We start from the raw sequence: 15186 nt of genomic DNA on the forward strand, positions 1-15186 counted from the left end.
GGAGTGTGGGTACTAGGAACTTTCTACACAGAGATGTCCCTATCCATACCCTAATTTCTCCCAGAAGATTTAAATAATCCATAAAAGACAAAAACCAGCTAGATTATTTGTTTTCTTTCTTGAAACAGACTGGTGGACTTTGAAAAAATTGAAATGACAATATGGCATATTCTAATGCTGTGACTGCTAATGATCTGCTTGAAACAATAGTCAGTTCACCTTTCCTAGTTTATAAATCTCTTTGAGAAGATAGACATGAGTGCTTGAATAGTTGATAAAGAAAAACCATATTTTCTCTGAAAAGTATTAAAGTCAAAAGAAATTTGGTAACATTTTTGTTATTCCTGAAAAAGTTTCTGTTTCTTGTTACAGAAGTTGTGGTAGGGGATATTCAGTATCTTTTAGATTGTGTATTGATTTGGCTTCTTGTATCCTAAATTAAGTTATGCCTCATATCAGAGACCAAGTGAAAAGTTCATGAGCATGCAGGTTTTGATTCGAGAAAATGTACCAAATGAAATCTGTGTTCAGATACCTTGAATTGTATCCACAGAGTAGGTTTTATTAGGTACCCTCTGAAAGAATCACATTTCCGTCTAGTCTTGTAGAAGAAAGAATTTTAGGATTCATTCTTGTGGAAAAAAATGTAACAAATCCTGGCTAGTTTATGCATTTGTGACATATTTCTCTTTAGTTTATTTGTCCACCCTGTTTCATTTAACTGCAGTGAAAGTTTATAAATTACTTTGCTACAGGATAAGATAAATCTGATATGTAATAGTCATGTTTGGAATTGTTTGCAAATTGCACTGCTGCCTTCCTTAGTCTAAACTGTTTTACTGAAGGTTATCATTGTAACCATAGCAATCACAGAACCTTAGACTCATAGAATGTCCTGAGTTGGAAGGGACCCACCCACAAGAATCATTGAGTCCAGATCCTGTCCCTGCATATGACAACCCCATAGTTCACACCGTGTGTCTGAGGGTGTTGTCCAGTCTCTTCTTGAACACTGTCAGGTTTGGAGCTGTGACACCTCCCTGGGGAGCCTGTTCCAGTGCTCCACCACACTCTGGGTGAAAAGCCTTTTCCTAATGTCCAGCCTAAACCTCCCCGGCACATCTTCCTGCTATTCCCTCAGGTTCTGTCACTTGTCACTGAAGAGAAGAGTTCAATGCCTGCCCCTTCTCCTCCCCTTGTGAGGAAGCTGTAGACCACAATGAGGTCTCCTGTCAGTCTCCTCTTCTTCAGGCTGAACAAACCAAGTGGCTTCAGATGCTCCTCATACCACTTCCTTTCCAAACCCTTCACCAACTTTGTAGCCCTCTTCTGGACACTCTCCAGTAGCTTAATATCTTTTTTATCTTGTGGCACCCAGAACTGCACTCAGTGCTCCAGGTGAGGCTGCACCAGTGCAGAGCAGAGAGGGACAATCACCTCCCTCGCCCAGCTGGCAATGCTGTGCTTGATACACCCAGAACACAGTTGGCCCTCTTGGCTGCCAGGACACACTGTTGGCTCATGTTCAACTGGCCGTTGACCAGAATCCCCAGGTCCCTCTCCGCAGAGCTGCTTTCCAGCATCTCATCCCTCAGTCTATATGTACAGCCAGGGTGACCATGTCCCAGGTGCCAAATCTGGCACTTGCCCTTGTTAAACTTCATGTGGTTGGTGATTTCCCAGTTCTCCAATTTGTCCAGATCCCTCTGCAGGGCCTCTCTGCCCTCCAGAGTGTCGACAGCTTCTCTCAATTTTGTGTCATCAGCAAACTTACTAAGCAATCCCTCAAGTCCTGAGTCTAAGTCATTTATAAAGACATTGAAGAGCACTGGCCCTAAGATGGATCCCTGCAGAACCCTCCCAGAACAATATTCTCCATGATTTTGCCAGGCACAGAAGTGAGGCTGTAGTTGCCGGGGTCATCCCTGTTGCCCTTCTTGTAGACTGGGACAGCATTTGTCAGCTTCCAGTCTTATGGGACCTCTCCAATTTCCCAAAAGTGTTGAAAAATCACAGAGAGTGGTCTTGTTATGATGTCAGCCAGCTCTTTAAGCACCCTTGGATGAATCCCATCAGACCACATCGTCTTGTAGGGATCTAGCTGGAGTAGCAAATCCCATACAAGTTCCAGATTGGTTGGGAGTTTATCGCTCTTGCAGCCACAGTTTTCCAGCCCAGGGTTATGGGCACCCTAAGTGCATCATCGGTATTGAGTACTGATGTGAAGAAAGCAGTAAATGTCTCAGCTTTGTCTATGTTCCTGTTAATAAGGTGACCGTGCTTATCAAGTAATGGCCCAATGTTACTTCTAGTTTCTCTTTTGCCATTAATATAGTTGAAGAAGACTTTTTTATTGTCCTTCACAGTACTGGCCAGCTTCAATTCTAATTGAGCTTTGGCAGCACAAATTTCCTCCCTACAATGGCAAGCAGCATCTCTGTAGTCCTCCCATGTTGCCTGACATGCTTCCACTGACCATGTAATTTATTTTTTCACTGTATTTCAAGAAGACCCCTTCTCAACCAAGCTGGCTTTTTGCCTCACCTGCTAGATTTTTGGCATTTTGGAATTGCCTGGTCTTGTGCTTTTAGTAGTGGTATTAAAAGATGACCAACACTGGTGGACTGCAATGCCTTCAAAAGCTTTTTCCCAGGGAATCAGTATTACTAAGTACTTCTCTGAGCAGCCTCAAGTCTGCTCTCCTCATATCTTGTGTTAAGGTCTAGCTGGTAGTTTTCCTCTCATTAGCAAAGATCTTGAACCTGACTGCTTCATGGTCGCTGTGGCCAAGGAAGCCACCAGTCACCACTTCTCCCACAATACCCTCTCTGTTAGTGACAATTAAATCTAGGAATGTGTCTAGGAAGGCACATTTTCTGCTCAGTTCCCTTAGCACCTGCACCAAGAATTTATCTTCCAGATGCTTTAGGAATCTTCTGGACCCGTTCGTGCCAGCTGTCTGATACTCCCAGTTGATATCTGGCAAGTTGAAGTCCCCCATAAGGACAAGGGCAGATAATTTGGAGGCTTCGCTTAGTTTGTTAAAGCATAACTCATCAGTGTTGTCATCCTGGCTGGGTGGCCTGTAGTAGACACCCATGATGACATCTGCTTTATTTGTCTGACCCTTAATCCTTACCCAGAGGCTCTCAACTTTACCGTCGCCAGCTCTATGCACTCCAGCCCCTCTGCTATGTACAGTGCTACCCTCCGCCTTTCCTACCCTGCCTGTCCTTTCTGAATAGCCTGTGGCCATCAACCATGACACACCAGTCACGGGATTCATCCCACCAGGTTCCTCTAATGCCAATTATATCATATCCCTGGGACCAGGCCAAGGCTTCTAGTTCATCTTTCTTTTCCCTCATGCTGCGCACATTAGTGTAGAAGCACTTCAGTGCTGTTGATTGTGCCCTTCACCTCGTGGCACAGTCTGAGAAATCTTGCTGCCAAGCATCTCCTCAATCTTTGGTGTGCCATCCCACTGCTCATCACTGACTGGCCTGGTACTGCTGCCTTCCCCATTCCAGTCTTAGTTTAGAGCCCTGTCAATCAGCCTTGCTAGCCCCTGAGCAAACACCCTTTTCCTCTTCCATGAGAGGTGGTGTGAGCAACGTGTTTTCTTAGTGTTAAATTTCTTCATGAAATTGGTGGAATCATCTTGGAAAATGTATTGTTCCCATCAACTTAATGAATTCACAAACTCTGCTACCGGATTTATTTCAGTTGAGGACACTGCTTTCTATTTCTGCTCACTGGAGGTGACTCTGCTGTCCCGGGGAGAGGGGAGGATGTTAGGCTTGGAGAGGCTGTGTAGTCCTCACTTCTGTTTTGACTTGGTTGCTTTTATTTGGACATATTTACTGGGCAGAGTCTTGAAGCCTGCATTATGGCACAGTCTATGAGTATCTGGAAATGATCTATTACTTACATGTTGCATCCTCAGCCACATAAGTGGGTTAATGTTTGTTCTGGCAGTTGTCAGTCAAACCAAGAGCATTGACCTCCATCACTCCTTGGAATAATCTGGTTCTTGGTCTTGCAAAGCTGCCATCTGCCTCCTCTCTCCTTCTTCTGTAGCTTTTATATCTTGGAGCACATCTGTGTTTTGGGTTTTTTTTTTTGTCTTCTCCCCGCCCCCCCCACCTTAATTTTTATCTTGGTTATTTCACTTTTTGATTTAAACTGCTATGAAGACCTCTGTATTTTCTCTTTATTTCCACTTTCTTATCCTATATGGCTTAGTAGTGTTCGTGCTTTCTCACTTGTCATTTCTTCTAGCAACAAAACTACACTTAGCAAAATAGGGTGCTGGAAATGCTCTGCACAACCCCTCCACAAGAGAATAGCTGTTTTGTGGTATGGTATTGTGTAACTGCAGCATTTGAAAGGCATTTGAATACAATAATACAGTTAAATAAAAATATTATACAGAACATTATTGAAAATACTGCCATTTGGAAAACACTCCTTACAGTCAAAACTCAAATTATTTTACTTATGCAAGAGAAAGTGAAGGGATGACATGATCATGAGAATAAATTTCTGGTGGAAGATAGCTGTTTCACTTGATGGAAAAAGTCATGAGAGGATCTTGTAAATGGAAGCTAAAATGAAACTATTATAGACAAATACAAGTTTTATTTTTTTAACAGCACATTTGGACATCTGCCTTTCCCTTCATTTGCTTCCTGTCTAATAAGCTTCAGCTTCTTTCAGTTGGAACTTTGAGGAACAAGGGAATGGACAGTCACTAACTGTTGTAGAATATGTGTCTAGAGCAAATTACAAGTAATAAATAGAACTAAATGACATTAAGAGGACTCTTCACATTCATTTGATCAAGGCCTGATTCATCATCCACAGAAAACTAAATTAAATATAAAACCCACCAGTTCTGCTGTAATCACAGAAGCATAATCCTAAATCAGTTGACAAGGAAGTCAGTACTAGTTGGCATTAACTTCAGAGGAATTATCCACGAATTAGGCACCATATGGTAAGTTTGAAGTCTAATGCAAGAGTGGGAAGAATCTGATTGCTCTTTAAGCTGTCCACTTGCTACTGAGATATTGTCTACTTCTGTTTTTCTCTTCAATTAGAGAACTATTTCCTGAGCATTATTTTAGAAGAACTATCTTTTTGAGCATAGCAGAATTACAGATTTACATTTTTTTTAACTTCTGAAACTTCTAAGAAACACCTTTTGTGGAGAAAGACTTGTACTCTCTGTAGGTCATGAAGTGGAGAAGGCATTCTCTGGACACAGTTGATTGCCCTGCATATAATCATTTGAAAAATTTGTTAAATGTTGATAAGGAAGCTTAATCATTAGACATATGTCAAAAATAAATAATGGTGAAATACACTCTTTTTGGTCATCTGAAATATAAATAGCTCATTTTTCTGGTTCTTTATTGTGATGTAAATTATGCAATCTCTTTGCTTTATTGTTTCCACTTAAGCATGTAAACGTTCCCTTAACATTTTTGCAGATGTTAGTCTGTGACTCTTGCTATCCTTTCTTATATATGACTTTAAAAAGCCGCATGTTATTATATGATAAATGCAATTGGAGGAAAAAGAAATTCCATATAATTTTTTGTGTGTGTGCGCCTTTTAGGGAAACTGGGAGAAGCGAATTCTAAAAAGTCTAAACAGCATGTGCACAGAACTCGGTATACCACTAGCGCAGAAGGTAATGTATTATTAACTCTCTGTTGCCAAACATACATTTCTGGACATTAAGCCTCATCTTGCACACTTGTAATGTTTATTTTGCACTTGGTTATCAAGAACTGCAAGGCCACTATCTAAATGATTTTAATACAGAATAATTTTCAGGGATAGTGGAAATGTGTGCGTCAGCTCAACTGGGGAGAAGATGAAGTCTATAGGTAGATCTTCCTCTTTGCTGTTGCAGTAATTATCCTATTGAGGGAGCAGCATGTTGGAAAGCTAATTACTATGTTCATTGCTCTTAATAGAGCATTTTTGTGTGCAGACTCAGCTGTGTAACTTCTAGCTGCATAGTCTGTGCACTATATAGATACACTTTGTGTGCTGGAGAAAGCCACAGGTGAACTGGTTCTCTAGGAGTGAGAGATGCTGGTACATTGCTAATTTTGTAATTAATTCTGCTCTGTTTTGTTTTGTTTTATATTAATTTAGAGGCTTTAATTTTTGAAGATCATGGAACTGGGGAATAATGTTAGAATGTTTTGGAGTTTATCTTTCTCCTTTTGTATGTCTATGAAAGGTAGCAGAACCACGGTGGTTCATCATATGAGATAAAGGATGCAGGGTTTGCTTTTCGTGACTGTGCCAGGGTCAGGAATTTGATGACAAAGTCCAACAGCTCTATGGAATGAGCAATAAATCTTCAGTAATATGAAACTAACTACTAAATAACCTGAAATTCATTAGTGAATGCATAGAACTATTTAATGAGTTCCTTTTTTTCCTTGAACTGGAACTTGGACTTTCTACAATCAAATCTACCTTCAGGCTGGGTACAATTTGTAAGCAAAATGAGTTTCTGTTGCTGTTGCAATCTATTTTTTAAAGTGTTACATTAACTTATGTATTTGAAATAGGCATGTTTTAACTCATTCTGTCAAAAATAAGAGTTACTTTCTTGTGCCTTTCAGAGGCCTGTAAATGAACAGAAAGAACTACTTAATAAATGGAATGAAATGGGAACTGATGAGCCAGGTAAGGTCAACTAAATTTATGTGCGTTACATTTCTGTACATAGAAAAATAGCATATACATCTTATTTATCAGTCACAGATTGATGTGATCAATTCAAAGTAAACTTACTTCAGTCTTTTTTTTTTTCTCATTGGTAATGTGTCATCATGTATAAGAAAATATATATTCATTTCATTGTTATTTTGTTTCAAGTTATTGTACTAACTGTGAGTTACCACTAAGAGGTTATAGTATAATACTCCTCATTCCAGGTCTTTAGAGATTCACACAGCTTAGGGCACAGCTCCTCTTAGTGTAAGCTCAAGCTAATAGAAAGAAAATGTTCAGAGCTGTGGATAATTAAGCTCAGGTCTCTTCCATATCCAAGAATGGTTCAATCTAAAGACTTATGTGGAACAAGTAAAAACTTCCTGTGACTACTGTTCATGTACTTGGGGTTTACAAAACTAACAGTAGCATAGTCTCGGAGAACATGTGGTGGTTGTAGCCATGGTGCCTGTGATGTTATATTCATCTTTGCTTTAGTATGTTATTGAAATTGCTAGATTGTGTTATAGGTATGGGAAAATTGCATATTTTTTTTCATCTCTTGGTTTTAACATAAAATCATTGAAATCTTATTTCAGATCTAAGTCTCTTCCGACCTGTTTATGCTCCTAAAGATTTTCTTGAGGTAAGTATTCATGAAAAATGACTCAGCTATTGACTTGCATCTATTATAGTCCTTAATGTGATGTGGGAAAAACAATTTCTAAGTGTATTTCAAACAACTTGTATTTTATAGCAAGTGAAAACTGACATGTTTGTGATGACTCCATATTTTATTTACAAAATGTAATCCTATTGTGTCTTTTTTTTTTTTTTTTTTTAAACTGCAGTTTTAAAGTGTACTTGTGATAAACTCTTTCTCCAAAGAACAGTTTGGAGCTAACTTTTTTCTTTGAGGGCAATTCTCCAGCTGATTTCATAAATAATTTTACATTTTAAGCTGCAATGCATTGAACTGATAAATGAATGCAGTTGAAATTGTAGGTCATCTATGAAGACTGTGAAAAATCAAACATGAAACAGAACTGTGTGGAATTTGGAGGCTTTTGTCTGTAATGAAACCAAACCATTAAAAAAAGGTGACTGCTGAATCTTTAAAGTCAGAAATGACAGTATTACTCCTCATATTGTATGGTTCAAGCACAGGACATCTTAGTAAAACAGAAGTTGCTTTACCAGCTATGCCAAGAATAGTAAACATTGTTGATGACAGTGGACTTAATGGTGACACAGTAGGAGATTTTGGATTAAAATGTGCCTGAAAATAAAATTTTAAAAATCGGTATCTGTATATCCTATGTGTTATACAGGGAAACAAATCGTCTAGAGCAGGGTTGTCCAACTCATTTTCACCAGGGGCCACATCAGCCTCACAGTTGCCTTCAAAGAGCTGAATGTAATTTTAGGACTGTATAAATGTAATTACTCCTATGCTTGTAGTATGACAACAGTGTAGAATTCTAGAATTAAGATGGCCTCCTGATTTACAGAATAAAACTTAGAAGTCTAACACTGAATTATCAGTCAGAATTAATGTATTAATATTGCAATGTAATTCAGTGCAAGTTTAGTGGAATGTCTTTTGTAGTGGTAGAGGAGATTTACAGTATTTCTGACTTAAATGTAGATTGTTTCATGGTTATGAATTGTGCATGCATTTCTGAATCCAACAGTAAACTTTCTGTCCATTTTATTACATTTCTAAAGAGTTCCTCTTGTTCAGTTAGTGATAATAGTATTGGAAATTTTTAATCTGTTTTCCATCACTGTACAGACAGTTGAGTTGTATATTTAATCTTGAACCTGTAAACAAATCCATCTTCATTTTAGCCTTATCCAGTGACCTTCATGGTCACTCTGTTTTTCTTTTATACTGTTTTCTTTCCAGAGTTTGTGTTTTTTTACATTATCTTTTAATTTACAAATCTGACAGTGAGGTTATATGGTACTATAATACTTACAAGTCTGAGAATAGTAGAGGTAGGATGCTGTGGAAGAATTTAACAAGAGGTGGAAACTCATCTTAGAAAGAATCCTTGCCAGCTCAACATTATATCAAAATCTATACCCATGGAATACCAGTATGTAAGAGACTGTAAATTCCTTTATATATCACAGTTGCTTATCTTGACATGTTTCCTTGTCCCTTCAATTCTATCCTTACTTTAGGTTTTCAATTCTGGAATTTTTTTTCCTTTCCTAAATGAAAGAAGATATTTTGGTGTATTATTATTTAGTAAGATATTATTTTAGCATAAGATCACCAGTGTAAGAATGTGGGTAAAAATTCTTTCTGAAAAAGTAATACTGAAGAATATCCTGGATATTGTAGCTGTTAGAAATATACTTTAGGTGTTCCTATAGCTTTGATGAATAACTGAATTTCAGTCAAGACGTTACTATATAGCCAGCACTTAATCCCATATATCAAAAATTATTTCTGCTTTTTTATTTCATAATATGAGCTTACTTTTTGAAGTAGAATACGTTTGCTTCTTTAAAAAAGTGTCTCCTTTTTGATTTTGAAAATGTTGAGATATAATTTGAAAATTAGGGCCTACATATATAATAGTTGCAACAAATGATTTTGTGCTGAATGTACTGTTTGAAATACTCATGATGTTAAGAAGAGCTCTGAATGTAAATTTCTGAATATACACAAGGAATGACAAAACTATCATTTTGAAGGTACTGATGAACCTTCGAAACCCAAATTATGAAAATGGAGAACAGCTTAGTTTCAGAAATCACCTGGGGCTAATTCAGGTTCCTCTAAAAGTTAAAGATATTCCAGAACTGGTAAGTATATTTTTTCTTACAAGAGGTTTCTGTAAGAATTATTTTGCTTTGCTGATGAATTAGATGCTAAACAATAAGAAGAATATTGGTATCATAAGTTTCTGCTTTTGAAAGTGAAAATCAGTCTAAGTACGTAGTTAAAACACAGAGCTTAAAAAGTTTTATAAAAATACATTTTAATGAGAAATAAAACATAAACATTCATTTGCCAGTAGAGAAGTTTTCATTTTATGACACACAAGTTTTATTTGTGCCAAAACTAAAATACACTTCTGTACATATTATTGACTTACTAATTTTTTTTTTCTGTACAAGAAACTTCAAATATGTAGTATATCTTAATTCTACAGCTTCATTTGATGCTGTACAAGATCAGTAACCTGACGGTCAGGTTCTGATTCTCTTTTCAAAGTAATTGTAAATCCCCTTGTAAATGAAAGGAAATGCTTGTGTATTAGTATTATAATTGGAAAATAGGGGAGCTCTTCTTAATGCTTCACTGATAAGGCTCTTGAGGACTTTATGCTGGTAGAAGAACTGGCACCTGGGTTGAAAAAGAACTGGGAATTAGAGATCCCTAACCTGATCTTTCTTTCACCACTTTATTACATCCAGGTGTTGCTCATAGTTGCCTTGAAAACTGGGGCCTACAACAAAAGCTAGAGTAAGAATTGATGTCAGATTCTTCTCTTTAAAAACATGAGCACATATTTCATTTGTATGCATTCAAAATAACTATGTTTGGTTTAGAAAATATTTGCATTAGGCCTTTCAGAAGATATCTCCAGTGATTTAGAGAATTAAACGTTGCTAATTACTGTTTTATGGTTTTGTTTCTTTTCAGAAAGAAGACTTCAGTGAACTGGGCTTAAATATAGGACAGCTGGGTATAGATGATTCTGCACAAGTACCTCCTGGTTAGCTAATGCTGTGCTTCGGTCATTTAAATGGAACACTAATGAGCTGACTACTTATTATCAAGTAATCTGTGTAGTTTTTCCTTAATGAACCATAAAGATTTTTTTCTGTAGCTATGACTGTAATTATTTTCTTAGTAAAATACAACTAGCAATAGAAAACATTGCAAATATGAAGGGTCAGATTTGGAGAAGGTTTAAAATCACCACCTTAAGTTGAAAATATGTTGATTTCAATGTGTTTGAACACTTCACGATCTAGAGAACAAAATTGTCTGTCTCCAAAAATACAGAAAATATCAATAAATGTTAAGCCAACTAACAGGCATATATACAAACATTTTTAAAATGACTGGCTTTGAGAAAAAATTAAAGAAAATATCCAAACATTAAGTAGCTTAAATAGTACATAATTTCTGTTGTTTTTCCATGTATGCATTTAGTCCTGCAGAAACAGGTTTTAAAATGGTCTTCCATATGGAAATGGAAAACATTGTAGGATCAAGTGATTTTTCTTTTTAAATTGAAACAGACCTAACTGAAAGTCTAGGTTCATGCAGTATAGTGCTACTTCAGTGTTTGTGTCCTTCAGATAAGTAAAAAATCTGTAGTATTATTTTTTCTTACTTTCTGAAAAAGAACGCTGATACTGATGCAGGTTAATTTTAGTGACATTAGCAGTAAAAATCAGCCGAATGTAGTGTTGTGTAGTAAAAATATAGAATACATTACTAGCTAGAACATATATTTTTTCAGTTTAATTTTTGCCATTCTTTTCTATTTATTTTCTAGAGTTCTTTGAAAATGAACATGTACGTGTTGGACAGAAAGGTATGGATCTCTTTTCATCTGAAATAAACTGTGAGTAGTTAGGAATGCATATAGTAAATTTCTATCTCAATTACGTATACCTTTTAGGATTTTAATAATTTAGACAGACTAGCGCAAATCATAATCACTAATACCATTGAAATTTAAACAGAGACAGTCAGTGATACCGTTGTAATTTAGGCAGAGACAGAAAAGCAACCATTTACAGAGCACCAGTAGCTACCAGATAAACAGTTCTGTAGTGATTTCATTAAAAATTAAATAGGAAGCATACAGACGTAAGATTTTGGTGGCAACTTATTCCACTACTGAATTTCATTTTAAAATCAAAAGACTCTGGACTCCTTTCTCTGCTCACACAGTTCTCATTAGTGTAATGGGGTTTATGCCTGTGCGTCAGAACAGAGATTTTTAATGGTTATTTGCAATTGCAGGACTTGCTAAATATTGCAATACTAGGCCACTGTGCAAAACTCACTCATTTGTCTCTGTATACTGCTTTTTCCGAAGTTCTGGGTTTTTTTGTAGGTTGAGAAATAACCTACAAAACAAAGGGAAAGATACAAGAAATAATAATTTATTAGCTCAAGTTTGCTTGTAGAAGAAACATACAAGGAATGTTTGGAATACATCAAAATCTGCTCCTTAATGTCTCTTGTGTTACGTGGTAAACATCATCACCATCAAAGAAAAAAATACAGAGGATAGCATCCCAAAAGTTCTTCATCCTATTCTTCTGTTACAGTAATGAAACAGTGACATTTCTTGCTTGCTTTTCCTTTTGTGATCCTCCTTCTATCCCTCATCATCTGTCTTCTGATCCAAGAGCATCTCATTCGGATACTGTCCGTCTCTCAGTTCTTTTCCTGTTCTTCCAAATAAATTCCCCATCCAGACTTCCTGAGCCAGTCATTCAACTCCACAGTGTAATTCTTACTCTTTGTCTCTTGTCTGTGTAGAGCAGCCTCTGTTAGAGAGATTGTCTTAGTTTTTCCTATATACAGAGACACAAAATTCTGTGAAATGTCAGTTAAGAGTCTTGACCGTAAACTAAAATCTCAGTTCATTCAGTGGGAATCCAACTCCATGCTCTGTTAGGTGTTGGTTATGACTTTGGTTGCCACTGGTGTCTTGATTTTGCTTTTATATTAGATGTATTGCCAAGTCTGAGCTATTTTCTTTATTGTATTTAGTAGAACCAATGCTGTATACAGCAAAACTACTTTTAAATATTTTGCGTCTCAGTAAGAAACAATAAAGGGAACACTCATGGACACTGAGATGAATCACAGTCTTTTTTGAAGTTTTGTGGGAAATGTAGGAGTGTTTTCCTTTTCGCCCTCTTCATTTAGGAAAAATAATTACACACCATCTGTGTTAGAGCTCAGCAGACTGGTCTATTCAGTATTTAAGGAGAGAGGAATCACTTAAATAGATTTATAATTCCAAACCTCATACTTCTAAGTCATGTCAGGACAGATATTGTGAATATCAAGTTTAGTAAAATTTAGGAAAGCAAGCAGTTTTTGAGAGACTTCAGAAAAATCAGAGGGTAGGGATTTGTGGAAACTTCTGAGTACCAGCACAACACCTATATAATGTCTAGGTAATCTCACAGAAATATTCTCCTGTCTCTCTGTTGTGAAAGACATTTCAGGTATGAGGGTACAGTTAATCACATAACCTTGATAGGAAACAACACTTCTACCAGATGAGGATAGCTAAAGATCATTGTTTTTCAATTTCGTAGATTGAAGTAGGGAATGAGGTAATCTGCTTTAAAGGTACGTGCAGTACTGTATTCAGGATGTGACAGAGTAGCCTAAAGCCTCATAGGAATGACACATCTAGGCAAACCTGTCAACAGTAGAGTATTTGTTTCATGTCAATCTGAAGAAACAACAAAATCTTTTGAGAAAGTCTTTATCCTCCAGAGTATGTGTACCGATGAGAGAACATGACAGTAGACTCTGAAATGGAAAGATCTTGCCCCACAGTTATCTGTGAAGATATTAATACAGTTCACACAAAAATAGGGAAGACAAAAAAAAACACCACAAAAAACTCCCAACAAAACAAACAAACAAACAAAAAACCCCCCCAAACAAAAAACCCACAAAAAAATGAAACAAAACAAAAATACCAAAAAAACCCAAACCAGAATGAGTGTCGATCTGCTATTTGAACTGAGATACCACTCATAGTTACACAGGAGTATTTTGTGGCTATATACAGCTGCTTGTTCTGCTTGATACCAGCCCACTAGCTGCAACTATCCTTGATACAGCCATAGATGCATCCTAAGGATACATGCTAAGTGCTATTTTCTTTCAGAAGGTAGTACAGCCTTGCTTATTAATATCAATTGCCTTGTTTCCCAGGGACCTGCTTCAAAAATGTGTTGTGTAAACCAGACCTTTTAGATATTTTCCCATTGGCTAATGCTTACAGTATGATAAACCAGCTTGTAAAGTTAAAAATTAAAGTACTTGATAATTTGATAAACTTTGGACGTCTTAAACTACATCAATCCATTTCCTGCTTTGTTTCTTACAGTTTTAGCAGAGCAAGATAGTGCTGCAGCTCAACAATATGTTCGTCAGGGATGTCCAACAGCACTCCGAGCTGATCTGTGGGCCCTCATTCTTAATATTTCTAATCAGCCAGAGGTAAGGAGCAAAGTGAGAGTAAAATACGAAGACTAGATGAAAACACAAAAATGCGGCACATATCTTCTAGTGATCTTCTTCCAAAACAGAAATGCTTCATTGAGTTGTCACAGAAGCTGATAAACATTTTATGAGAATAGACACATGCCTGTAAAAAAACTCTGTGCTATGGTGAAGTCTTTTAGGTTCTTCCCTAATTCTTTAACAGGTACATGGACAAAATACTGTAGAAAAAACTACTCAATTCATCTGGCTAGCTCCTGAGGTTTTCCTATGTGTTGCTGCCTTATTTGGAAGGAGATGAGAAAAAAGCCCTGGAAAGAAGGCTGAACCTCTCTTATCTTTGCTAAGTTTTAGAAAAAGAAGACATGCTATACCTTTTTTCCTGGCTATTTGAATCTGTCATCATATTTCATGTACATGTCTTGTAGATTACTTTGTATATTATTGCAGGTACTCTACATATGTACAATCAAAAAGACATTAAAAGGAACTAGTAAGATGTGGATTGTTTTACTATTGCCTTGTACATCACCCATTTTTCATAGTACCTTATGTTTGACTCAGGTACTCAACAATAAGATCTTCAGCAGTATCGAAAGACTTGCTATATTTGTTATATCTAACATACCATAAAAAAGTTAAATCCCTATTTAAATCTTTGCAGAATTGTGAATACTTGGATGCAAGACTTTCATTGCAATAACAAATAACATGTATACATGTAAATTTGCTCATAAATGTGAGAATTTTACAGTACTTCATGTCCTTTGAGGAGGTAGCCATTTTCTTGTAATACTGGGGCATTTCTTGGTAACTACCTAGTACAATCATAAGATCTTGTCCATAAAAACAAATGTAAATCTTGTTCTTCACAGCTTATCTAAGGAGTTGAAGTTATTTGGTCTGGTATTAGAATTACTTAGTTTATTTCTTTTTGAAAAAAATAAAATAGACTTTTATTTCTAGTAAATAAAAGATTGAATTTTCTGCAGAAGAAAGCTGTTGAAATAATAATGAAATATTTTACATCTTACTTAATATGCTCAACACTAGATTAAATTGAAGTTATTGGGACAGCTTGTATTTTAGAGATCGTTATGAGAGCAGGAATATTAGAGGTGTAAATATAGTGTTGTTGGTTATGTTGGATCTATTTTTATTCTGTTAAATGCTGCATTCTCTAAGAGCATTTTTATCTTAATGTG

At 36.5% G+C, this 15186-nt stretch overlaps 1 protein-coding gene across 2 annotated transcripts in view; it reads left to right on the forward strand.

The window, feature by feature from the left end:
• TBC1D19 (TBC1 domain family member 19) overlaps positions 1 to 15186 on the forward strand; it is a 50127-nt gene that overhangs the window by 14661 nt on the left and 20280 nt on the right. For both annotated transcript variants that reach the window (XM_065837775.2, XM_065837776.2), the window contains exons 5-11: positions 5624 to 5698; positions 6651 to 6714; positions 7341 to 7387; positions 9451 to 9561; positions 10406 to 10478; positions 11271 to 11309; positions 13866 to 13978. In XM_065837775.2, the coding sequence (XP_065693847.1) occupies positions 5624 to 5698; positions 6651 to 6714; positions 7341 to 7387; positions 9451 to 9561; positions 10406 to 10478; positions 11271 to 11309; positions 13866 to 13978 (522 nt within the window). The remainder of the gene's footprint in view (positions 1 to 5623; positions 5699 to 6650; positions 6715 to 7340; positions 7388 to 9450; positions 9562 to 10405; positions 10479 to 11270; positions 11310 to 13865; positions 13979 to 15186) is intronic.

Source organism: Patagioenas fasciata, chromosome 4, assembly GCF_037038585.1.
Source record: "Patagioenas fasciata isolate bPatFas1 chromosome 4, bPatFas1.hap1, whole genome shotgun sequence".
In the NCBI taxonomy this organism is placed as follows: Eukaryota; Metazoa; Chordata; class Aves; order Columbiformes; family Columbidae; genus Patagioenas; species Patagioenas fasciata.